The sequence below is a fragment of the Sciurus vulgaris genome (assembly GCF_902686455.1).
Source record: "Sciurus vulgaris genome assembly, chromosome: 11".
Classification (NCBI taxonomy): Eukaryota; Metazoa; Chordata; class Mammalia; order Rodentia; family Sciuridae; genus Sciurus; species Sciurus vulgaris.
Window position 1 is genome coordinate 39,203,417 of NC_136472.1, and position 26,176 is coordinate 39,229,592.

At 35.4% G+C, this 26,176-nt stretch overlaps 1 protein-coding gene across 7 annotated transcripts in view; it reads right to left on the reverse strand.

Moving 5' to 3' along the window:
* The window catches only part of HIPK3 (homeodomain interacting protein kinase 3), a 92,475-nt gene that overhangs the window by 18,224 nt on the left and 48,075 nt on the right, over positions 1-26,176 (reverse strand). For all 7 annotated transcript variants that reach the window (XM_079103069.1, XM_079103064.1, XM_079103070.1 and 4 more), the window contains exon 3: positions 4,456-4,579. In XM_079103069.1, the coding sequence (XP_078959195.1) occupies positions 4,456-4,579 (124 nt within the window). The remainder of the gene's footprint in view (positions 1-4,455; positions 4,580-26,176) is intronic.

A 26,176-nucleotide genomic window follows, 5' to 3' on the forward strand; every position in this document is an offset into this window, starting at 1 on the left:
TTGGGTCAGGAATGAAAAGGTATTATCTTGCCCTCAATAAATTCATAGTCTAGTGGGAAATATACAAGGAAACAATTATAGTACAGTGTTTAAAGTACCATAATAAGTGTATGCTTTATGCAAAGACAGAGAAGGCATACCTAAAATAACTATAGTCAAAGATCCTTCACAAAATCCTATGCTAAAATTATAATACACATAAATATGGAAAATCGAGAGAGAATAAACATTCAAAGCCTGGAAGTACAGAGGTTCATTAAGGGAAAAATTGTTAAGAGATAAAAGTGAATTAGCAGGCAAAAGTCTTATCAACAAGTTAAGAAGTTTCAATTTTGTTCCAGGAGGTGATAATGGAAAATCACTGGAGAAAGTCAAGCAAGAAACTGACAACTGTCCTGTGCCACCCCTCCCCTCTGCTAAGTACTTGGGGACTGAAACTAGGGTCTCTACCACTGAACTACATCCCCAGCCCTTTTAAAAAAAAATTTTTTTTTTTTTTTAATTTTGAGACAGACTCTCAGTAAGTTTCCCAGGCTGGCCTCAAATTTATGATACTTTTGCCTCAGACTCCCAAGTCACAACTTAGGTTTTTAAAGTAATGTCTAAGTAAGGAGATAAGGCTGTAGGAGACATAAAGGGATCTGAAATGACAGACTGGATGGGGAGAGAGAATAAGAAGTACATTCCAGAGGGATTTAGTCTGAGAGACCAGATGGATTACTACTAAGGGAGTCTGGAGTGCCTGGCCTATGCATAGTTGTGTCTGTAGGGGAAAAGGAGCAGTTATAGACAAGCTCTCCCAGGGAGTACACTAAAAACCTTCAGCCTCAGAGCCTGATTGTTCTGTTTGGAATACTTCTCCCAGGTGTCCATATGGTTTTCTCACTTCCTTCAGCAATGTGCTCAAATGTCACCTTATTCACAATGCCCTCCAAGCCAATAAACAAAAGCAAGCTGCCCTTCTCAGTAGCCCCATGCTCCTGGATATATTTGTCCCCACTATGCTTTTCACCATCTGCTGTGCCATACATTTACTTTCTACTTTTTGACCCCATTCTCCATTAGAAACTAAGTTCCAAAGCAGGGAGGGATTTCATTTACATACATATCCCCAACACCCATAACAGTGCCTGGTACACAACAGGCCCTCTGATATTGGTTCTTTCACTCACAACTGGGACTATAGAATAAAGAGAGGTTTAAAAGGGGAGAGATGTCAAGAAGGGTGGTGCACACCTAGAATCCCAGCTACTCAGTAGGCTGAAGCAAGAGGATCACAAGTTTGAGGACAGCCTGAACACTTATTGTGACTGTGTCTCAAAATAAAAATTTAAACAGGACTCGGGATATAGTTCAGTGGTAGAGTATCCCTGGGTTCAATCAATCCCAGTAACTTAAAAAAAAAAAAAAAAAAAAAGCCATGGGCTACCAGTTCCTTGCCAAGAAAACCTGGGAATAGAACACAAAGGGAGGCTGAGGGATTTGAGAAACTAACACAAAGCCTGTGAAACCCTCAAGTCCTAAACTGGTATCTGTGGGGTGGGACTAAATTCCAGAGGACCAGGACCACAGAAGGGGGATAGAATAGAGCAGGGTTTGGTTAGACGCTTTTACTGTTAATCCTTCCCCCATATTGCTTTGGGAGTCATGAGGTAGTACGGAGGTGATCCACTGTACTAGCTTCTGGATTCACACTGTCTATGTTCAATTCTTGGGCAAGTTGTTTAACTTTCCCATAACCTAATTTCCTCATCTGTAAAAGAGGTAATAGCATGTACCTCATAAAGTTGTTATGAGCATTAAATGAGTTCATGCAGGGGGGATGAGAATAGGAAAGACAGCAGAATGAATCAGACATAACTTTCCTATGTTCATATATGAATACACCACCCGTGAAACTCCACATCTTATTCAATCATGAGAATGGGATCCTAATTTTAGAATAAGTTACACTCCACATATGTATAATATGTCAAAATACACTCTACTGTTATGTATATTTAAAAAGAACAAATTTTTTAAAATTAAAAAAATTCATGTAAAGTGTTAACAATAATTCCTGGTACATAAAAGAGTTCCATCAGTAATCATCAGTAATATTACTATTGCCCACTGCACTGCCACGTATGGCAAAAATAATAAGCATAATTTTTTAAAAGTACCAATATTCTATTTTGAGGGTCCAGTTTATATCAAGGAAACTGATTACTAGAATAGGGAACAGATAGCAGAAAGGTATACACCACTGGTGCTCCTATACATCCTAAATTAGGTAATCAAAATCTAAGGAAACAGGGAAAGTCTATGAAAATCAAATACATTAAATAGTTCAAAAAACTTATGTAAGAGTTGGGGGTGTAGCTCAGTGGTAAAGGCCTGACTAGCATGCACAAAGCCCTGTGTTCAAACCCAAGCACCCCACCAAAAAAGAAATATAAATGTGAAAAAAAAATTTTGACTGGGAATTGAACCTAGTGTCCTGCACATACTAAGCAGGCATTCTACCACAGAGCTATACTCCCTGCCCCTACAAACATTTTCATGGATGCAAGAGAGCATGAGAATCCCAAACTAATTTAGGATTTTTTAAGTTGTTCTTTAATTTAAAAAAAATAAATTAAGAGGAGAGGAAAGTTATCTTATCTTGAATGTAAACATTTAGTAAGGCCTACTGAGCAAACATCATACTTGAAAAGAAGTATTAAAATCTAAGACTGAGGGGCAGGGGGAGATAGCTCAGTTGGTAGAGTGCTTGCTTGTCAAGCACAAGGCCTTGGGTTCAATCCCCAGCACCATAAAATGTTTAAAAAAAAAACGAAATCTAAGACTGACTACCCAAAGCAAGTAGCCTAAACCTACACTACTATTCATGTACATTTAATATTTTAAAAGAAAATAACTTTTTTTGAAACACTGAATTGAAAACAATGAAACTAATGATGCTAAATTACTTTTTTCAAACTCTTCAGAAGCAAGAAACATACATTCTGAAAATATTGTTAATCTACATCAGATAACACCTGTTCCAGGTTTTTTTTGTTTTGTTTTGTGTTTTGGGGGAATTGTTATTGTTGTTTTCTTTTCCTTTCTTTTGTTTAACCATCAATAATAAAATTTAGAAAACTTGGGTTCTGGTCATGACTTTGTCTTTAAAACTAGCGTTGTGACTTGACGAGTCAATTCACTTTGTGGGACCTCAGTTTTTTCTCCTTTATCTCTGGGGTCCTTTTAAGTACTAATATCAGTTGTCCAAGAATAGATGTGTGAAGTCCAAAACCAGAGTATAACAGCAAATCAACTTGAAATTGCCACTAGATGGTGTCCCATTCCAGAGTACAAAGCATGCCAGGAACAATAATCCACAAAGCCAAAAGTAGCAGTTGACTGGTTCCTCAGCACTTCCAAGGGATGATGGGACTTTCTGATTAGACTACCAGCTCTTTCAGAACTAGCAATAGTCTAACGTCTGCATCAAAGTTAGAAGCTGGGTAAAAAGCTAAAAGAAGAGAGACTATATGGAAATTATTTTACAGAAACATTCTTTTAAGAGGTCTTCTACACATAGAGGAGGGATCGAAGGCAGAGACTATAGAAAATCTGACCTAAAGAGAAAATTCATAGGTTGAAAGTCACTGGAAGATGATAAAAGTCAATGCTCATATCTAATTCAAATACACTAATCAAGAGTAAGTGATATTTAAGGGCTAGGGATATACCTCAGTTGGTAGAGTGCTTGCCTAGCATGCACAAGGCCCTGGGTTCAATCCCCAGCACCCCCACACACACAAACTAAGGGGGGGAAATGATTTTTAAAGTCATCTCAGGAACATTTAAGTCACTCAAATTAATTACCTCTCATATTCCATTTAATATAGAAAACCAAGCCTTAGAAATCAGAATTAAGGAACAACATATTATATGATTATATCATATGTGCTTTAAAAATGTTCTATATTCTATTTTTCTTGCTTAAAAGTTAAATACCATATCATCTAAATAAAAATTACAATTATCCAACATAATATTACCCAAAAAATTATGACTGTTCATTTTGACTCACGTTTCTCATTAAAATAAGAATTGACTTTCTCCCCAATAAAGAAGACATAAAAAGTATAACGAAAGTTTGTCATGAAAGTAAAGCACAATTATTTAAATGGGCACAATCTGGCTCTTTATACAACTACAGTATAAAATGAGATATAAAAGATTCTCAAAAGAATTTTAAAACACTGGTTTTGGACCTGTGGATTGTAACTTCTTTAAGAAATATTACTTCAACATTACAAAAAATCAAGAACCAATGTTAAGACCTTGAACTTAAATTCTATAATATCACAGGTTTTGCCAATTGACAAAAATTTTCACATGATTTGTATACTTGTGTCCACACACTCCTCTGTCTATTATTATTCTTTCAACAGTTCTACTAGGATGCTATGATAGTTCTGTTACCTGATCATATTCCAAGGCTCCTGGATAGAGCGGCCATCCAAGGAATAATTCTGCAATCACACATCCCAATGACCACATGTCTATGGCTTCACAAAATGGCAACCCCAATATTATCTCTGGAGCTCTAGGGAAAAAAAAAAAAAAATCAATCAGGGTAGTTTTCATTTAAGATTATTTGATTTCACCTGATATTCTAAGAAATGTTATCAAATGGCAGAAGAATCACCTTCCACTTACGGTAACTTTGCTCTTTTGGAACTCCTGGAAGCCTAAACTTAATCCTGAATTAAGCTGAAAAGGGTACCGCGAGTATATCAATCACTATGATGAAAGTTCTTCACGAATCCTTTACACATATAGAGAGCTTCGTTATCATAACACTTTAAAAGTAAGGGAAAAATATAGATCTTGTTTTTCAGACTACAGAATAATAGAAATAACACACAAGAAAGAAAACTGGCAAACTATTAAATACTTGCACTGTGACATTAACATGACCAAACACCTGACAGTGAGAGATAAGAACAAAGGATACAAAACAAAAAGCCCAAAGGCTAAAAATGAATCTAGACCTAAATACTACTTCAGAACACAACAGTAATAAATATTCAAATGATTGGGGTCACTGATCATCCACAAAACCATGTTCAATGTATTCTCTTCTGAAAAGTAGAAAAGTATAAGACAAAAACATTAAAAGCATTGTATTACTTAAAGAACTTTGATTAGTTGGATAATGTACTCCATGAAATATCATTCCCAGATAAATTATGTCATTACTTCATATGGCTTTACCAGGAGAAGTCTCATGTACAGCTGTATAATTGCAAAGGAAGTCATAAACATCACAGTTATTCTGGATTTGTTCGTATGTATGTCTGCAAGTGTGTGCAATTAAGTTTAAAACAACCTTGACATTATAAAGAAGTTGCAAGAATGGTAAACAAATATTTCCCTCAAAACCACCTGAAAATAGTTGGTCACATTACTGGTTGCTTTGTCTTTCCTACATATATAAATATCCCCCTACATATCTGATACATAATCACAAACATCAGGAAATGAAAATTGATATATCTCTAACCATCTAAGCCTCAGACTCCATTCAAACTTGACTGATTATACTAATAATGTCCTTTTTAGCAAAAGGATCCAACTCAGCATCAATCATGCACTAACATTTAACTGTCATATCCCTTTGAGATTTTTTTCAATATGGAATGTTTCCTCAGTCTTTCCTTGATTCCATGACCTTGACAAAAAATATTACAGGCCTGTTACTTAGAGAAATGTCCTTGAATGTGGTTTTACTTAATGTATCCTCATAATTAGATTCAGGCTATAAATCTGTGAAAGAAACATCACAGAAATTTATTTTCTCATTATACTTTATCATTTGGCACACAATTTTAATATGTTCCATCATCTGGAATGTCCTCCTTAGTCTTATGTGTTGAAGGCTTGATTCCTGGTGCAGCAATGTTCAAAGGCAGGGCTTTGGGGAACATCATTGACGTAGTCATTGATGTAGTGGTGGCTGAATGGACTACTGGGAGGTGATGGAAACTGTAATAGGTAGAACCTACTAGTTAAAGGATATGAGTCCTTGAGATCATACCCTTGGAGACTCTACCTTTTCCCCTGCCCCTTCTTCTATCCCTCTTCTCCTCTCCCCTATCTCCCTCTGTTTCTGAGCTACTATAAAGTGAACAGTTCTGCTCCACTCTGCCCTCTTCATCATGATGTTCTGCCTTACCATAGACCCACAGCAGTGGAGTCGGCCAACTGTGAAACTGAACCTCTGAAACTATGAGCCAAAATAAATCTTTCCTTCTTTCAGTTTTTCTCAGGTATTTTATCACAGAGATGAAAAGGTAACAAATACATTCCATCACTAATAATTTTCACTGTGATCACTTAATTAACATGGTATCTGCTAGTTTTATTCACTACTGAGTTCTTCCTTTTCTCTTTGTAATTAACTATTTGTGGGGTTTCAGTTTGAAATTAATCCACTCCTTATTAAACTTTTTATTCATTTATTTACCTTTATGAGTACAGATTAACAGACTCCTGTTTCATTCAGTAGGTTATAAATCCATTAATAATTATTCCCAGGTTTAACTGCTTGAAACTCCTTTAAAGTTTTATATGCTTTTGACATGTTCCCACATTCTCTGATTATTTCCTTGCTTTCTGGCACAATAAGATAGTCTAGGTTCATGTTGTTCTTCCCCTGTTAAGGTCCTAGAAGCCACCATTTCTCTGAGGATACCTGGAGTTTCTTTTAAAGGAGATTGGTATGCTCAAATGGTGATCAGAGAGCTATGGATTTTCATTACTATTAAGATGATTCCCAGGAGCCCTCAGTACATACATATATATATTAGTTAAGAAGAATAAACGTTGTTGATTTCTTAACTGAGACTTCTGGTTGTCATTATCTTCTAAGGTAACAGGTTTTGTTGTTGTTGTTTACGGTTTTGTTTTGTTTTTTTTGTTTTGTTTTGTTTTGTTTTGTTTTTTAATGTTTTGTACCAGGGATTGAATACAGGGGCACTTTACCACTGAATTAAGTCCCTTTTATATGTTTTATTTTGAGACTGGGTCTCACTACATTGCTGAGGCTGGTCTCAAACTTTTCTTCTTGCCTTGGCCTCTGGACTCTGGATCACAGGTATCCGCCACCATGCAGAGCTCTTAAGACAATGGTTCTCAAGCTTAGCTGCACATTATAATCATTTGGTCCTGGTTACACCCTACACCAATTAAGTCAGACATCTTGGAGTCACAGGGTGGTTTCAACATACAGCAACTAAAGTTAAAAATCAATACCATGAACTCAATAAATTAGACCAAGGGGAAGATCACCCCATTTCTTCCCTATAATATAACAGAATAAAGGAACACATCATTTTCTATCACAGATTTGGGATCTGCACAGTAAATCTTGTACTCCTGGCTCTCTGGCTATACTTAATAGTTAAGATTCAGTAGACCTTTAATTAATCCACAATTATCTACTGAAAACAAGAGCCATGGGGCATTGCTATAAAAGATCTTCAAAATATAATTGTTTTTAAGAGGCTTTCATTCTTTCAACAAAATAAGTACTGTGTGGATGTATACACATGAATTATGCTCAGATGTAACTGAGTGTGCTGAAACATATTATAGGAGAAAAAAAAAAGACATACTAAGCTATCAAGCCTATATATTTGCAATATTGTATAAAAGAAGCTAGAGAAGAGAGAAGTCTTATCCCTCCCCCACTTTTTTTTTTTTGCTATTTCAATACTCAGAATCTAACACAGAAAATGCACTCAGCAAATGTTTCTCAAATAATCACTCCAACACAGTCTGAGTTACACAGTGGAAGCATCAGAGTGACATCAGGTTTGAAGTAAGTCTTGAAAACACAAGTCTAGGCAGAAAGAAAAAGAACTGGATATAAGCACTCATAAAGAACACATACCAACTTAGATTTAAAAAGATACAAAACAAAAGGGCAGTTCCAAAAGAATGGCGTTAAGAATTTACTGCTGATTTGTAATCAGGTACTAATCTAAATCCTCAAGAATTATTAAGACGTACTACCCCAATGCATATAAAAGCTTTATGGTTACTTTGAAACATGTAACATGAAAATTTCTCCATCAAATTTGAAATTTGTTAACATAGAAATTTTCAATATGGTATTTGGCAATGAAAGAAAAGTAAGAGAATGATATGCAACTTAGAAAGAAATTATTTGAGTTCTAATTAAGACTAAGAAACGAGTTGCTGTCAATCAGACCAAAACCAGTGAATTCCTTATGTCATTTACTACCATCTAATGAATGAGCCAAGTTTCTGACAGTGACAAGAGTATAGAGATATCATTATAAAATCTTAAGCAGGATTTGCATATAGTCACTTCGACTATAAAATCTGAGAAATAAAAGTTACACTCTGAGAAGTTTCTTATTTTAAAATATGTGTGAATTTTAACTGGAACTGTTATACAAACTCATTCTCTATTACTGCATCAGTTAAGCTCCTCTGAGAAGCAAATTAGATGTGCCAAAAATCTGTTGAGGAGATGCCTGCAACAGATGTGGGGAGAGGAATTAAGAATAGGTAATCAGAGCCCTCAGACCTACAGAAGAAGACAAGCAAAGAAATGAGTAAAGAGAACCTGCAGGGGCTGGGATTGTGGTTCAGTGGTAGAGCACTCGCCTAGCATGTGTGAGGTACTGGGTTCAATCCTCAGCACCATATAAAAATAAAGTAAAGGTATTGTGTCCATCTACAACTAAAAAAATATATATTAAAAAAAAAAAGAGAGCGAGAGAGAGAGAACCTTCAACAGCAGTGCAGTGACAAGAAAGGTCGGGCCAATGGGGAGTCCCTAAGCAAAAATAATCTGTTGGAAGAGCCCCTAGCTAGCAAGAATAGTCCAGTTGTAGCACTCTGACCATGTGGGTCTTTGGCTGAGAAGGCCAAGGAAGTGTGGCTCTTCACCTGAGCACCAAAGCCTGGTCAGCTGCCCTAGGCAGGAGGTTCTCAGGATGAGGGATCTGAGTAGCACATTCCATGGCTGCCACATCTAGTTTCCCAAAAACATTTGTATTTTGTTTTATAATGCATATCATAAACAAAACAATAAATTTCTTTGCCAAGTTCCACACAAATGTGATGCAATTCTTTAATCATAGCATGCCATATATTTTCTACATATATCATAGGTTAAAAGTTCAGAAACAATAACTGAAAGCACTTACATTCTGGATAACTTCCAGAGATTTGAGAGTTCTACAAGATAGTTTAACAGACAATAAACTTTAAAAATTAAACTATGCGTAGTTTAATAACACATTCATCAGTAGTAAATAAAGCTTAGTTTGTTGGTTCCATTCTTACTGGCTCTCAGATTTTTCCTCTGGGCTAAATATACTTTTGTATAAAAGTGACCACAGAAGAGATCCTGAGTAGTGGGGCACTCTTAAAATAGATCTTCTTTTCTAATCCTACAGGAAGATCTTCCACTGTTGTATCATCTACCTTAACTCCCTTCTGAGCATCTATAATGGGCAGTGCTGAAGATATGGCAGGGAATGGACATCATTTGTGTTCTGGAAATAGACGAGGTACACAATAAACATGCCTATTCATGGGGAATACAACTAAGCCTGATGTCTCTCACTCTATAAATAACAACACAATTAGAAGGCAAGTGTGAAACCCACAAACCCACGTGGTTTATAAATCAAAGGCACAAAGGCTCTATATGTCTAAATGCTATGTTTCACTTTCTTGTTTTATATTTTTATCCAAATTTAACAGTATTCATTATGAGCACATTTTGGCTGCTTCTCTAAAGTCCTAAAACACCGATATATAACACAGGTTAAGACTTAAATTTGCTAACTTGAAATAAAAACCTTGTAAATGGGTAAGCAGGCCTCTGGATGGTTTGTGAGACTTGTGCTAGACTATTAGGAGAAAACGTTTACAGTAGATGCTTCAATAAAAACAGTGAAATAAGAGGCACAGAGAAAAGATCATCAAGGAACACTTCATTTGTTTATTCCATTTTTGGAATACTTGTTTACTTATGTTTCCAGTAACTGGCAGAAGAAACCCAACCCTGTTAGAAATAGGGATGTCTAGGCTGAGGATCTCAACATATTTCTAAGAATAACTATATTTCTTATAATAGAGATTCCTTAAGTTATCTATCATTTCAAATGCCACTCAACTAAAGAACTTGTGTGCTGTTCATTCTCATTAAGAAAATAGTGGATATACAATGGAATATTACTCAGCCATAAAGAATGATAAAATTATGGCATTTGCAGGCAAATGGATGAAATTGGAGAATATCATGCTAAGTGAGATAAGCCAATCTCAAAAAGCCAAAGGACGAATGATATCGCTAATAAGTGGATGACGACACATAATGGGGGGAGGGAAGGGTTAGTGTTAGGGTTAGAGTTAGGGTTAGGGAGGGGGCCAAGTATGAAGGAAGGAAGGACTGTATAGAGGAAAAGAGGGGTGGGAGGGGTGGGGGGAAGGGAAAAAATAACAGAATGAATCAAACAACATTACTCTATGTAAATTTATGATTACACAAACGGTATGCCTTTACGCCATGTACAAACAGAGAAACAACATGTATCCCATTTGTTTACAATAAAAAAAAAAAATATATATATATATAAAAAAAAAGAAAATAGTGGGTGTAATCTTAGAGGCTCAGGACTGAGGCAGGAGAATCACAAGTTTGAAGATAGCCTCAGCAGCTTATCAAGGCCCTAAGCAACACAGCCAGACCAGGTCTCAAAATAAAAAATAAAAAGGGCTGGGGATGTAGCTCAATGGTACAGCACTTGCCTAGCATGCTCAAGGCCTTAGGTTTAATCCCCAGTACTGCCCCCAGAACCCCACCAAAAAAGATGAAAGAGAAATGCTGCATCAACTTGTAAAAGATAAACTCAATAAGTAAAACTACTAAAATCAGAAGTCTTCTCTAGAGGTAGGTCTGGAAGAAATATTTAAAATAACAGACTTATTAAGATAATTCATATTACCCAATTCACCCATTTAAAAATGGCACTCTCCAATGGTCTTTTATGTATTCACAGAACTGTACAATCATCACCCAATTTTAGAACATTTTCATGACCTCCCTCCAAAAAAACCCCTATATCCATTAGAATTCACCCCCATCCCAGCAAAAAGACCTATATCCATTAGTAGTCACTCTCCAGTTTTCCCAAACTACCCTCTCTCTAAGTCACCACAACTATACCTTCTCTCTGAATTTGCCTATTCTGGACATTTACTATTAATGGTCTTTTGTGACTGGCTTCTTTCACTTGGCATAATGTTTTCAATGTTCAGCAATGTTGTCGCATGTATCATTACCACACATTTGTTTTTATTGCCTAACAATAACCATTGTCCATACATTTTATTTATCTACTGATCAGGTGATAAACATTTGTCTGTTTCCACTTTTTAGCTACTTTCAAAAATAAAAAGTTAACCAAGAAAGGCTACTGAACAACAACGATATACCCTCAGACTGAAGAAGGTCAAAGAAGAGTTTATGCCAAGAACAACTACTGTCTCGGAACTGGCCAACAGAGGAAGAAAATGCCCTTTATGAATATATATCCAAAAGTGGAGAGCAGCTACTAGTCTTTAAAGGAACTATAGATTTTTCTGTTTTGTTCAATAAAACAGGCTTTACAATTGAGCTAATCTTGTGCTATTTGTTCTTCAAACATCTAAATCACTAGAAGAAAACACAGAGAACCTTGTGGCCATCATATTCTAGCAATCCAATACAAAAGAACATAGGTCATGGGTACATTCCTTTGACTTTCATAAGATCTTTAGGCTATGGTGGTATTAAAATTTGGAAATATATTTTAGAAAAGCTCTGGCAAGATAAATATTGGAGCCTGTAAGGAAGCACTGATTTCACATAATGAAAATCATCCACATAGAGCTAGATTTATAACACTCCTGAGTAAGTACACAGCTGTCCCCCCAGTAGCATGTAATTTACCTGAGCCTTAGGATTTTCATTTTTAAAATGGAATTTTACTAAACTTACATATTCAAAAGATTATCTAAAGAACAAAATAAAAGAATGTGTATAAAATGTAGTGGGCTGGGGTTGTGGCTCAGCTGTAGAGTGTTTGCCTAGCATTCAATTCTTGGTACCTAAATAAAATAAAGGTCCATCAACAACTAAAATATACAAAAAAAAGTAGTATGTGCATTTCCTTAACCTATTATTCATACTTCCACTGTCCTAAGTCATGCTCCTTTCTTCTCAAACCTCCACCTTCCTTCCATCCTCACTTCTGACTATTGTCCTTGCATCCTACTTCATTGAAATAAATAGATGTAATCTGAAAGACAGTTTCTACATTCTCACCACATCCACTGACCCACCTGCATCTGTCAGTGGGCTGCTGCTGGCAAGATAAGGCCCCCAGGCTCACTTATTGAAGTACATCACTCCACCAATTTCCACTCTCTCTCACCACCATTATCTCCCTCTCTACATGACAATTTTATAGCTCCCATCTTGAAAGAAAAAAGAAATTCTCTTGATTACATATCTTCCTTGAGGTTCCACCCCTTTCTATTTCCCTTTACTGTAATCCTTCTTGAAAGCTGTCTCCAATTGGACTCATCTTGAACTTGTTCATTTCACCAAAGTACTGTTCCTCTTCAGGGCACCATCAATTACTGCACTGACACCTACGTCTTCCATTTACTAGACTTGCACTATTGAATACAGCTGCCTATGCTCTCCTTTAAAAACTACCTGCACTTGGCTCCCAGGACACCAGGAGAACTCTTTGTTCTTCTTACCTCACTAGCATTCCCTTTTCAGATTCCTTCACTAGTGCCATATCATTTCCCACTTTTTTCTTCCCTCCAATGCTGGGAATCAAATCCAGGGTTTCAACCATGCTAGGCAAGCACTCTACCACTAAGCTACAAGCCAGTCCTCATTTTCCCAACTTTTAAATTCTGGGTACCAAGGCTCAGACTTTGAAAATCTTTCTTCTCTCACCTTCCCTAAGTGGTCTCAACCAATCAGAGTTTTAAATGACACCTTTATTCTAAAGACTCCTGAATGTGCACCTCCAACTGAGGCCTCTCCTGGACTTGTGTATCAAACTGTCTATTCAATACCTCTTGAATATCTCCTTAGGCATCTCAAACTGAATGTATTCAAAAAGAACTGAGTCCCCCCAAATCCACCTGCCCCCAGCCTTCCCCATCTCAGTAATAAATAAATAAATCTACTCTTTTAGTATTTCAGACCCAAACCTGGGAGAAGTATGCCTCTTCTCTTTACTCCCCATATCCACCAGCAAATCACCTTGACCATCTTCAAAATAGATCCAGATTTGACTACTTTGCTCCCCCGTTACCACTACTACCCTAATCCAAGCCATCATTATCTTATTTGGATTAATGCTAGAACTTCCTATGAGTTTTGTTTGTCTGTGTTCTCTATCATCTATTCTCCATCTAGCAGTATGAGTGGTTCATTTTATACACAAATCAACCATATCACTCCTCTTCTCAAAATCCCCAGTAGCTTGTGTCTTGGTAAAAGTCTAATTCCCCACAAAGGCACGAGGTCCAGTCTTTAGCTATACCGTCCAGTCCTTAAGTATATCTGATGTCTCTTATTCTCCCACCTGCTTTCTCTAATCCAGCTATGCTGACCTTATTCCTCTTTCACACCTCGGTTCTTAAAACCATTATACTTAAAGATACGTGGGGAAGACAGTTCCAGGTAGGCGGCAAGACTTGATCCCTCCACTTGCGTTTGTTTTTCGACTTAAAGGTCATTGTATGACAAAGGCCTTCCCAGATAACCTTAAATAGAAGAAAAAGCCCTCACCAAGGCATGGCACTTGCACTTCACCTTTATCCCCGCTTTACTGTTCTTCATAACTTTTTATCAACTGATAAACACACTTGCTTACTATCTCTTATCCTCAGGCCCTACTATAGTATCAATTCCATAGGAGCAAGAACTTTTGTAATTTTTTCAATGCTCTAACCCCAGCACCTAGAACACTGCCTGACACATCATAAGCCCTTATTCATTATTTGCTTACAAAAGCTGCTAGCATACATTCATTCATTCATTCAGGAAAGATAATATGATTTTTGTTCAATCAAATGTATGCACTCAACAGGTATCAAACCAAGGGACTGTTATATGCTAGCCACTTCACGTTTAAAGACAACTGAAGTATTTTATGACTACATAATAAAAACAAATACCATTCACTGAGCTTTAACAACAGGCCCACCACTGTGGAAATAACATTTAATGCATTATCTTGTTTAAAGAAAATGTTCTAAAAACAACATATTGTATTGTTCTTCTGCCTCAAGATAAAATCAAGGTAAGTAAAATGTTGGACATAAAACAGAAGAATCCCTGGGTTGAGTATAGCCAATCCACAGAATCATGAGAAATAACAAATAGTTTTTAAAGCAACTAAGATTTGAAGTTTGTCACACAGCAATAGATAACATATGCACTGCCCAAAGTTTCCCAGACAGTAAAGGGACTAAGATTTAAAAAACTGTTTCCTAATCCTCTTTATATCATACCACCTCCAATTATAAAAACATTTGACTCAGAAAAACACAGGAAGTCAAACAGAAAACCTAGAAAATGACCCAGAAGTCATTTTTAGCTGTTCAATGAAATTATGCTCTCATTTTATTTTTTACAGAACAGGAAAATACTGATCTCTGTTTCTAACAGTTCCACAACATGAGAAACCATCTGTAATAGGCCTTGTATGATTAACTGGTCCTTAGCTTAGCTTGCTTGGACAATCAAAAGACAAAGAAGTATAAAAAGAAAGAGAAAGAAGATGGGAGGAGGAAAGGGAAGTAGGACACAAAGAGAGAACTTTTGGTGTCATAAACCCTTCTAAAAATATACACCAGTAATTACATGAAACATAACACTATGAAGCAGGTAATGTTCTAAGGGTTTTATAAATTAGTTCATTTGATATTCATATAATTCTTTTTAATAGACACAGGAGTAAGCAACTTTCCTAAAGTCACACAGTAGGAAGAGCACTTGGGACTCGAATCTGATTTTTATGCCTTCGGAATCCATGCTTTTAATGCTTTTCACTAGTATACACTGAAATAAATAACTTCTAGGATTACTAAAACTATTGGACTTTAATCTTACTGAAAGTTCTCCCATTCCAATGCTATGTTTATCATTAATGTCTTCTTTTAAAACAGATTCTAAAACTAACCAAAAGGACCTACAGATGTAGCTTAGAAGAAAAGCATCTTCTAATGAGGTCCTGAGTTTGATCTCCAGTGCGGCACAGCAAAGCAAAAACTAAACTAAAACTAGTGGAAAAGCAATAAATATATTAAGAGAACTCTAGCTGACATTTTACTGATCCCTCTTCATGATCTTGAAGCAGTTACTCAGCTCAACCATAAAAAGTACCTTTCACATTAAAAATATAGACATCTTTTGGACACCTTTCAGTTAAAAAAAAAAAAGGCTCTGACTGTGGGAAACACTGTGTTCCTAAAGAGAACTGTAACATCCTTTTACAGAGAAATGGGCTCAACAGTGGATGTGACTATCTACTAGTAATAGGGGTGATTACTCATAAATACCAATTCAACTTCAATAAATCCTTGCAAATTAAAGTCCTGTACATGGCAAAAGACAGAAAAGACCTAATATGCTTATAAGTACAGGAACAGAAAAATGTGGATTTTACAAACACAGAAAAATAGAGGGTGGAATAGAAATTCAAGTTTTTTCAGCTACTACCAATGTGAAATCAACCTGGCAAGGAGGATCAAAAGGTATACATTTCCACAATATTTGTTCCTAAACAAGCATCTCCTACTACATAATAAAAGCTCAAGCTTAAAATTGTCGGTAACCTAGATATTGTACAAATTTCACAGCTTTCCTATTATCAAATTAGATGTTAAGTGAATCCATGTTTGGATTTTGTACAAATTTCACATTTTTCCTATTATCATTATCATCAAATTAGATATAAGTGAATCCTTTTTATTTCCATTTATTACAAGGAACAATTTTCTAATAAAAAGACAAGAGGCAATAAAGGGGGAATGTGTTGCCTTAGGAGAGAAGGCATACTGGAAGAGTCCCATACAGGCTCTACCCCTGGTAGGGCACACCACAAAAGAGACTTAGACTCCAAATACATCAGGAGAACCTACGCTAGAGGACCTCAGAGAGCCTGTCCAAATCATAACACAACTGAAATTTATGAAAAAACATTTTCTATAGCTGGAACTTCTACAGTAGAATGATCGCTAAAATACCACTAGTGAGTTTATTTCTGGCACTCTTTTGAATATCCCTCAGAATGGTGCTTTTTTTTAAAAACAACCAACAAAATTCTCAACATTCTTAAAAAAGCAAATAGATGTCAAAATAGATGATTAACCACTTCTACAATGTTTTCAGGTTAGGAATGTTTTTGATATAATGAGAAAATTGTTGCCATAGGAAATAATATCAATACAGATACCAGACAGTCATGAAATTGCTTTTATGATTGTAGCTGCAACTATCCAATAACATTTTGAAATATAATCAAAGTACAGGCTCTTAGATCCTCATTCAAATGTAGTTTGTATCGCAGGTTAAAAATATCACAATTAAAAATATCCTTAGTGCAAGGCCACTTAATGTTATAACTATGCAGGACAATGATCCAGATCAAAGCACCAAGTACAGAGAACAGCAATAATAAATATTTTCAAAGCCCATTAAATTTAAAACCTGAAGCCAGGTGCAGTGGTGCACGCCTGTAATCCCAGTGACTTGAGAGGTTACAACAGGAAGATAGCCAATTAAAGGCCAGTCTGGGAAACAGACTTTGTCTCAAAATAAAAAATAATAAGATGACTATAATCTCAGTGACTCAAGAGGCTGAGACAGGAGGATGCAATTTTGAGATCAGCCTCAGCAACTTAGCAAGGCACTAAGCAACCTGATGTGACCCTGCTGGAAATAAAAAAATTTTATAAAAAGGGTCTGGGAATGTAGCTCAGTGATAAAAATGTCCCCAGGTATAATTCCCAGTAACAAATAAACAAACAAGCAAAAAAAGGGTTTGGGGGCCTAGCTCAGTGATAAAGTTCCCAGGGGTTCAATCACCAGTTCTGGGGCAAGGTGGGGGGTATTGAAAAGAACAAATGATAGCAAAGATTTAGTATCCATGACCAATATACCAAATACATAGTTTAGAACCTAATATCAAATAAGATAAAGTACCCATCTATGACAGATTAGTAGTTAATGTTTTATAAAACTCTTAGTCAGAAATGCATTTCATTTATAGACAGCACTATTAGCTTCATTTTATCTACTAGTAACAGCTGCAAGAGAATATTAAACATCCAGAGAGTAAAGCTAAAGGGCTATTTTCAAAAGATAATATGAAAAGTATCTGGAAAATAAAAGAAAAACATACCCAGCTAGAGGCCAAAAGTGTCTGTTCTTTTCATCCTGGTTTATATTCTATTGAATGTAGAAAAATTAATGTCTATCACAACTCAAACATGCATTAATTAATTAATACGTGCATTGTATTAATACATGCATTTGTATTTTACAACCCTTATATTTTGCTCTATGAGAGAATAAGAAAAATGTAATTATCCTTATTTTATATATGATTAGGCGGGAAATAAAGAACAACACACTTTCTTAAATTTATTTCACTGAGATATTTTAAATTATAAAATATCATCAAAAACACCAACAAAACCTCATCATCTAAATATCTATTCTAAAAGGAAGAAAACATATTTAACCATAACAAATGATTGATTTTCTAACTTTATGATCATTATTGACCAAAAAAATGTGAATTGATAAGTTATGAGGGGTCTGATTCTTTGTTAAATGTTTTATAAAGAAACTAAAAGTTGTAGTAGTTCACTTGTAGAACACTTGGTTAGCATGTGTAAAACCCTGGGTTCAATCTCCAACACTAAAAAAATTAAGTTTTATGCCGATTACTTCATTCAATCCTAACAAAAAACCTCTGAGGTAAACACTGTATTATCCCTCTTTAGAGATGAGGAAACTAAAGCATGAAATTAACTTTTAAAGGTCTGCTGGTAAGTATTGGGGCTTATTAGCAAATGAATCAAGACTTTCACAATAATGTACAGAAATAATTTTTATTTTATAAACTATCAAATGTATTATCATAAAGTACATTATTTAATCATAAGAACACATGCCTATTCCTTGATGAGCACATGGAAGATTAGACACTGATTCATTGGGTGATTTCTTAATATAATTTCATATAGCATACCATATTTCTTTCTCTCTCTCTTTCTCTCTTGAATTCACCCCTTTTATTTTTTATTTTCAGAAAGGGTCTCACTAAATTGCTTGCTCAGACTGGCCTCAGCCTCCCAAGCATCTGGGATCATAGGTGTGTACCACCACATACAGTTTCTTAAAAGCAAATTTTACTTAACAGCAAAACTAATATATCTGTATTTTCCTTTTATTTTTTCCGTCATTATTATTTATGATGACATAGCTTTAAACTCACACAAAAGCTGCAAAAATAGTACTAAGTATTCAAACACCCTGAACCAGGTTTCCCAAATGTTAACACATTTTTCTGTTTACATTCTTCTCTTTTTTATGTACATACAACGAATATAATTTTTCTGAACCACTTGAGATTTAAGTGGCAGACAACATACAACTGTACATCTAAATGCTTTAATCAGCCTGTACTTCCTAAACACAAAGAGTCTCTTATATAGCTATAGTATATTTGTGAAAATCAGGAAATTAACATTAGTACAATATTATTATTCAAAATTTCCCAATTGTCCCAATAATGTTTTCCTTTAGAGTAAACAACAGATTTATTTTTAAATAAATAAATAAATCCCAGCCCCGTGTCTTTTTAGTTCTGCTTGTCTGGAATAGCTCCTCGCTATTTCTCTGGTTTTCATGACACTGTCATTTTTGAAGATACAGACCAGCTGCTTTATAGAATGTGACTCAATTTGTGCTTCTCTAATACCTCCTCACAACAAGATTCAGTTTATCTATTTTTAGTAGGAAGATCAGAGGAGTGACACTATCATCCTATAATTTTTAAATGTGCATATCAGAAAACTTGCCTATGATTAATTTTGAAGAGCACATTTTAATTTTTCTCAGAAAAGAATGTTATATGCTGGTACAGTCAAATAAATACTGACTTTAGAGTCATAGAGATCTGAATTCCAAGCCCAACTCTGGCAGTTACTCACAATCTCTAGACCTTAAACAAATGATGTACTTCATTACAGCCTCAATTCACTAATCAATGAAGGACTACTACAGTTTGGATAGACTCTGCATTCAAAGATTCATGTACTGAAAGTTTGATCCCCAATGTGGCAGGGCTGAGGTGGGGGAATGAATATTTAAGAGATGAAGCCTGGTGGAGTAGATATTAGCCTTAGGAGGTCCACCTTCATGAATGGATTGATGCTGGTCTGCAGGAATGGCTTGGGTGTAGGAGTGGATTCTTTCTCCAAGAATAGATTGTTATAAAAAGATCAACCCCAGTCCTCCTAGTCTCTGGCTCCATATATGCCCCTTCTGCAAAATCTAGTTCCCTTTCTACCTTGTTTCTGAAGGGGGTTTCTGCAGGAAGGCTGGTTCTATGATGTCTAGACATTTTCAACCATCAGAATTATAAGACAAATAAACCTCTTTACTTATAAAGAGCTTCAAAGATTTTGTTATAGCAAAACCAAATGGATTAAGACTGGGATACACTTCCTTTTGAGATTACTATGACACTAAAACCAAATAAAGCACTTGGCACATAATCAATATTCCTTAACCCAAAAAGCATCTAAAATTAAGAGTGCTTGAGTGATTTCCCCACAGTGAATAAATGATAGTGCCATGACAAAAACGTGGGCTTAAATTGAAAACCTTACAAGAAATAAAATGTGCCTTCTACAAACAATTCTGACAATATTTACATGTGTGCTTTATCTCCTCTATTAAGAAAGGTAGAAGTTCCCCTAAGATCAGGGATTCTCAACTGTTTTTATATTTCATCCAGTTCCTGGTAGAATATTTTACAAACTTAAATACTCTTTAGGAAGTATTCAATAAGCACAAAATATTCATTAGACACAATGTCCCCCAAAATACATTCAATTTTAATACATATTTTAAATGAAATTCTCACATATTTGATAACTACAAAAGAGTCAACAACATTAAGCAACTTCTGAATCTAGACCCACGGGATTTAAGGGATCATGGAAAATAAACCCCTGCAACCAACATCACTGTGCATAATTTACTACCAGAACCACTAATCCCAACAAGTAACATTCCTAAAAAATTGTCAGAACCCATCGAAAAGCTTTCAAATATACTGAATTATATCCTGCTGAATAAGGAAAATGGAAGAATACTAAACAACTATAAAAGCTGGCTAATAAACCCACACAAATAGCTGTGTGTATAAACTTGGGTGATGGTAATGTATCAATAAAGACTCATCACTTGTTAACATATGTACCCTGCGGTGTAGTACCGTCAAGTTGTTTTAAGTGTGCAGAAATAGTAGTGGGTATTCAGGAATTCTCTATACCTCCCATTCAATTTTGATATAAACCTAAAACTGATGTAAAAAACAAAATCTATCAAAAAAAGAAGAAAGCCTAAGTGAAAGAAGTCATCAGAGAAGAGATGAGACAGTCAGGAATTGAAGAAATCAAGTCCCAGTACAAAGAGAAAGTGAGTCTTACATTTCTTTAAGGTAACTTGCAATTCATAGTGAGGCATAGGGGCTAAACACAAAGCAGTGGCCTACAGCCTGCAGCTCCCAATGGTCTGAGAAACCAGTTTACAGTACATAACCTGCCACCAGGGGCCTTGGCAGATATCCCAACTTCTTCAACTGAAATCTCAAAGGGCTACACCCTAGGGCGTGGACTAACCCATTCATAAAGACAGAGCCTAGTTACTCTTAAAGGTTCTACCTGGTTCCACTTTTTTCTTCTCTTTCTCTTTTTGGCAGAACACAGGGACTTTTTCACATGGTAGGCAAGTACTTTGCCACTGAGCTACACACCATCCCTGATCCCACTTCCTTTTTTTTTTTTTTTTTTTTTTTTTTCAGTGCTGGGGATTGAACCCAGGGCCTTGTGCATGCAAGGCAAGCACTCTACCAACTGAGCTATCTCCCCAGCCCCTGGTCCCACTTCTTAATATCACATAATGGGGATTGAATTTCAACATGAGTTCCAGAAGGAATAAATCATATTCATACCATAAACAATGAACCACAAAAACTCTATTTTATGATAAACATGCTGAAGTATTTATTGGAGCAGTATATTGATATCTATGACATTCTGAATTGCCTTATAAGATAAAGATGGACTGATAAATAGAGGGAAATGTAGCAAAATATTAACTGTTGAATCTCAGTAAGAGGTATATGCATGGTGACTTTCAAATTTTTTGTTTTTTAAGTTTCACAGTAAAATACTGGTGTAGCAAGGAATTTTATAAAAGGTCAATTGGAAAATAAATATATTAAACAAAGAAATAGAGAAGGAAAATATTAAAAAGGGCAAGGGTTGAGGAAGTCATCACAAACATAGAAAATCATTTTTAAAGTCTCCTATATATAGAACTTCTCTCAGAAGGAAAGGAGAAAGAAAATGGGTTCAAAGAAATACCTGCAGAGACACTGCCTGACAGTGCCTAAAAATTGTCTTTAGACAATGTTCTAAAAATGATATAAAAACTATTATGTCATAGATTCAACAGGTTCTATAAACTCCAAGCAGAAAATACCACTTCCCATCATTCACACACACACATACACACACACACACACACACACACGCATCTAGGCGCATTAAAAGTCTATTGCTTAAACAGAAGACAAAGAAAAATCCTTAAACGCAGAGGTGGGGAAAACACATTTTCATCAAAGAACTTTTTCCATAAAAATAATGGAAGCCAGAGGAAAATAGCATCCTTGCTGAAAGAAAATAATTCCCAACACATACTTCAGAGAAAATATACTTGAAAATGGAAGTGTATTTTGCAGAAATTGACAGAACTTAAAATTCATCTAGAAACAACAAGCAGGAGGAATTACACTATCAACTATGGTAACACTTGATACTGGCAGAACAGACAAATGAATAGACAAATTCGTTACCACCAAGCAGCAGAATAAATAATAAATGAAGCTCAGTTAAGGGATATCCACATGGGAATAATGCATCTTGATCCCTACCTCATACCTCACAGAAAAATCAATTCCAGATGAACAGCAGCTCCAAATTTGAAAGGTAAATAAAGTTTTTCAAAGGAAACTATCTAAGTTATCTTAGAGTAGGTCAATATTTCTTAAAATCATCAAATGCAATCGTAAAGAATACTTTTCAAAAATAAAACTACAAATAAAATAAAAAAATAAAATGAAAAAAAAAAATAAAACTACATTTAACAGTATTGAAATTAAGATCATATATTCATCTAAGATTTTTAAAAAGTGAAAAAACAAGTCACAAAGGGTACATTACCCCAAAGGTTTCCTATTTAAAAATAATACACATATCAACAAAAATAAGACAACCAAGCACAGAAAAACAAGCAGAAAACACTTCATAAAATAGAATGTAGTCAGTAAACTTGGCATGGGTAGTAGGTGAGCATGTTCACATTGTGAAAATTTATCAAACTATCTGCTTAGTACCTGTGTCTATAAACTAATTATCTTGTACTCCAAAAATGGGTGCATTAATCATTAGTCACACAAATTCAATGTTCCTCAAGCTGTCAAATATTCTGCTGAGAAGAATAGCAGCAGGACATATTCCAAAATAAGCAGTCAGGGAACAACTATGAGATACTCCTTATGATCATATCATTGTTGGCGGGCGCTCCCTGGGGATTGAACCAGGGGCACTTAACCACTGAGCTACATCCTCAGCTCTTTTGATTTTTATTTTGAGACAGGGTCTCACTCATTTGCTTAGGATCTTGCTAATATTATACTGAAGCCGGTCTCAAACTAGCAATCCTCCTGCCTCAGTCTCCCAAGTTGCTGGGATTATAGACATGCACCACCACACCTGGCTATCTGTATAATATTCTTTTAAACCCTGCCACTCTTCTTTTATAGCTTCTACTTATGAAACGTACGCAATGTCCCCAAGACTGTATTACATGCTTTACATGGATTTAACCTTCACAACAACCTTTGAGGTAGTTATTATCACCATCATTTTACAGATGAGTAAATTGAGGCTCAGAATGATTATACAACTTACTTCAGGTGACACCATAGGTGGGAGAACCAGAATTATGAACATGTGAATAAATATGGCAACATAATTAGTTACTTGTCATTATTTAAGCACCATCAGACTTGAGTATATTGTTTCATTTGTTTTATGACTTAAATTCTATCCCTGTTTGAAACAGAATATTTAATGCCTCATGAATCACTACAAAGCACAAAGTTTTCTTACAAGTCCTTAAAATGAATAGTGTCATATCCAAATTATTATAGTGTTAGAACTTGGCTACAAATTCAAATCCATGCTGTTTGAAGGAGTTATATACTAATGAAAAGCAATTTAGAGGAGCTGGGGCTGTATGTCAGTGGCAGAGTCCTTGCCTAGCATGTGTGAGGCACTGGGTTTGATCCTTAACACCACATAAAAATAAACAAATACAATAAAGGCATGGTGTCAATCTACAACTACCAAAAAAAAATTTTTTAAAGCAATTTAGAGCAAACACTCTTTTTAAAAATTTAAACACATACTTCTATCATGTTACATAGCTTCACCACCATATTATTCAAACATAAATTCTATGAATTTATTTCTTCCACAAGTATTTTATTTGAAAATGCTATCCTGTTTTCAGGTGACTTTTACAATCATGAATTGCCTATTTCTGAAATAATACTTTGCCATTTATGCAGAAACTACATCTATATATATTTCAAAGGAAATTTTTATTTTACTATGACTCAAAAGCAAATGCATCATACATATGTATAGATATAAATTAAGTAAAAGTGTTATTTATAAATGTTGATACAGCAGTTTCCACTTGAGTATTGTGGGTTTCAGTTGCATTTTCTATAATGTAAATTAGGCTAAAAGTCTATGAAAAATATTTTCGAAAGTATCTTACAGTTTTAAAATTATTTGCTTCTGTATTATGATGGCCTTAATACAAATGTTTTATCTTTAGGAACTACTGATGACTCATTCAGCCTTGAGGGAGGGAAAACACACACACACACACACACACACACACACACACACACACACACACACACCCCAATTCACAATGCCAGAGTATTTTGTTACAAAATAAAATCACTTCCTATCACAGCAAGAGTGGACAAACCAGAGACTCCTGATGTCAGCACAAAGACTCATGTTATAAGGAATTTATTGTCAAACGTACTGAAAATTAACAAATGCTATCTAAGCACAGAAAGACTATTTTCACATGTTTAAAGTATTGAAATCCCTTTTTTTAGCTAATCTTGTTACCTTTTCCAGTTGTAAATGGCACGTCAAGGGCATGCCATAATCTTGATGCACTGCAATTAGGTTTCTAAGACATAATTAGTTTGTGATATTTGATGAAAGTACATTCATTTTAGGAATTTAAGGTAAAGAAGAAGCAAAGAATTGACAGTTCTCAGTTGAGGACATAAAGTCACATACTGGTCTGTATGTTGTCAGTGAAGTTGCAGGATACAAAATCACCTTACCAAAGTCACTTGTATGTCTACATACTAGTAAAATAAATGATCCAGAAGAAAATTAAGAAAGCAATTTCACTTGTAGATAGCTTCAAAATAATAAAATATTTAGGACTAACTATAACCAAGGTGGTAATAGAGCTTTTGACTGAAAACTATAAACATTACTGAAAGAAATTTTAAAAGACCTAATTAAAGGAAAGACATTTCACGTTCATGGCGTAGAGGACTTTAATATTGCTAAAATGACAATACTTACTGTTATAGTTAGGATGTGAGGTGTCCCCCAAAAGCTCACATGTGAAACAACGCAAGAAAGTTCAGAGGAGAAATGATTGGGTTGTAAGAGTCTTGACCCAATCAGTGAATTAATCCCCTGATAGAAATTAACTGAGTGGTAACTGAAGTGGTAGGGTATGGCTAGAGGAGGTGGGAATTGGGTTGTGGCTTTGGGTATATATTTGTATACAGCAAGTGAGTCTCTCTCTGCTTCCTGATCATCATGTGAGCTGTTTCCCTCGGCCACATTCTCCTGTCATAACGTTCAGCCTCACCTCAAGCCCCAAGGAATGGAGCCTGCCTTCTATGGACTAAGACATCTGAAACCTTGAGTCCCCCCCAAAAACCTTTCCTTTTCTACAGTTGTTCTGGTTGGGTCCTTTTAGTCACAGCAGTGAAAAAGTTGACTAAAACATTTACTCCACTAGAAAAGCTGCTTAATGTATCTGAATCTCAACTTCCCTATCAGTAAAATGAAGACAGTATTACTACTTATATAGTTATTATAAGGGTAAAAGATAATTATATAAATTTTCTAGCATAGTGGCTGGGACTCTAAGTACACAATCAATGCCATTCTTTCATGAATTCTGTTTATCTTTATGTTCTCAACCTCTGCATTAAAAAAAAAAAAAAAATCTACCACTATGACATGACAGAGAATACAGACCTTAAAAAATGTTAACGCAGAGAAAACTGGTAAAAAAAAATTAAAATTCAAGATTAATTTTCTTTTTTCCCTATTCAAGCCCAATCATCTGAAAAAAATAGAAAATTTCTTATGATAACAAGAATGAGAAGGACATTTTCACATGCTATTGATGAGATTATAAACTGGAATAGCACATTTCTGGAAGGAAGCAAGGTATTGTCTATCAGCAAAATGTACACATTCTTTGACTTAACGATTCTCCTTGAGTATCCCTGTAACTATCCAAAGTCACATAAGAAAGTTCTCTGTGGCATTACTGAAAAACTAAATCTATATCATAGAAGCCTGGTTAAATAAAGTACAAAATACATTTTATAAAATTACAAAATGGTGGGAGCTGGGGATGTGGCTCGGT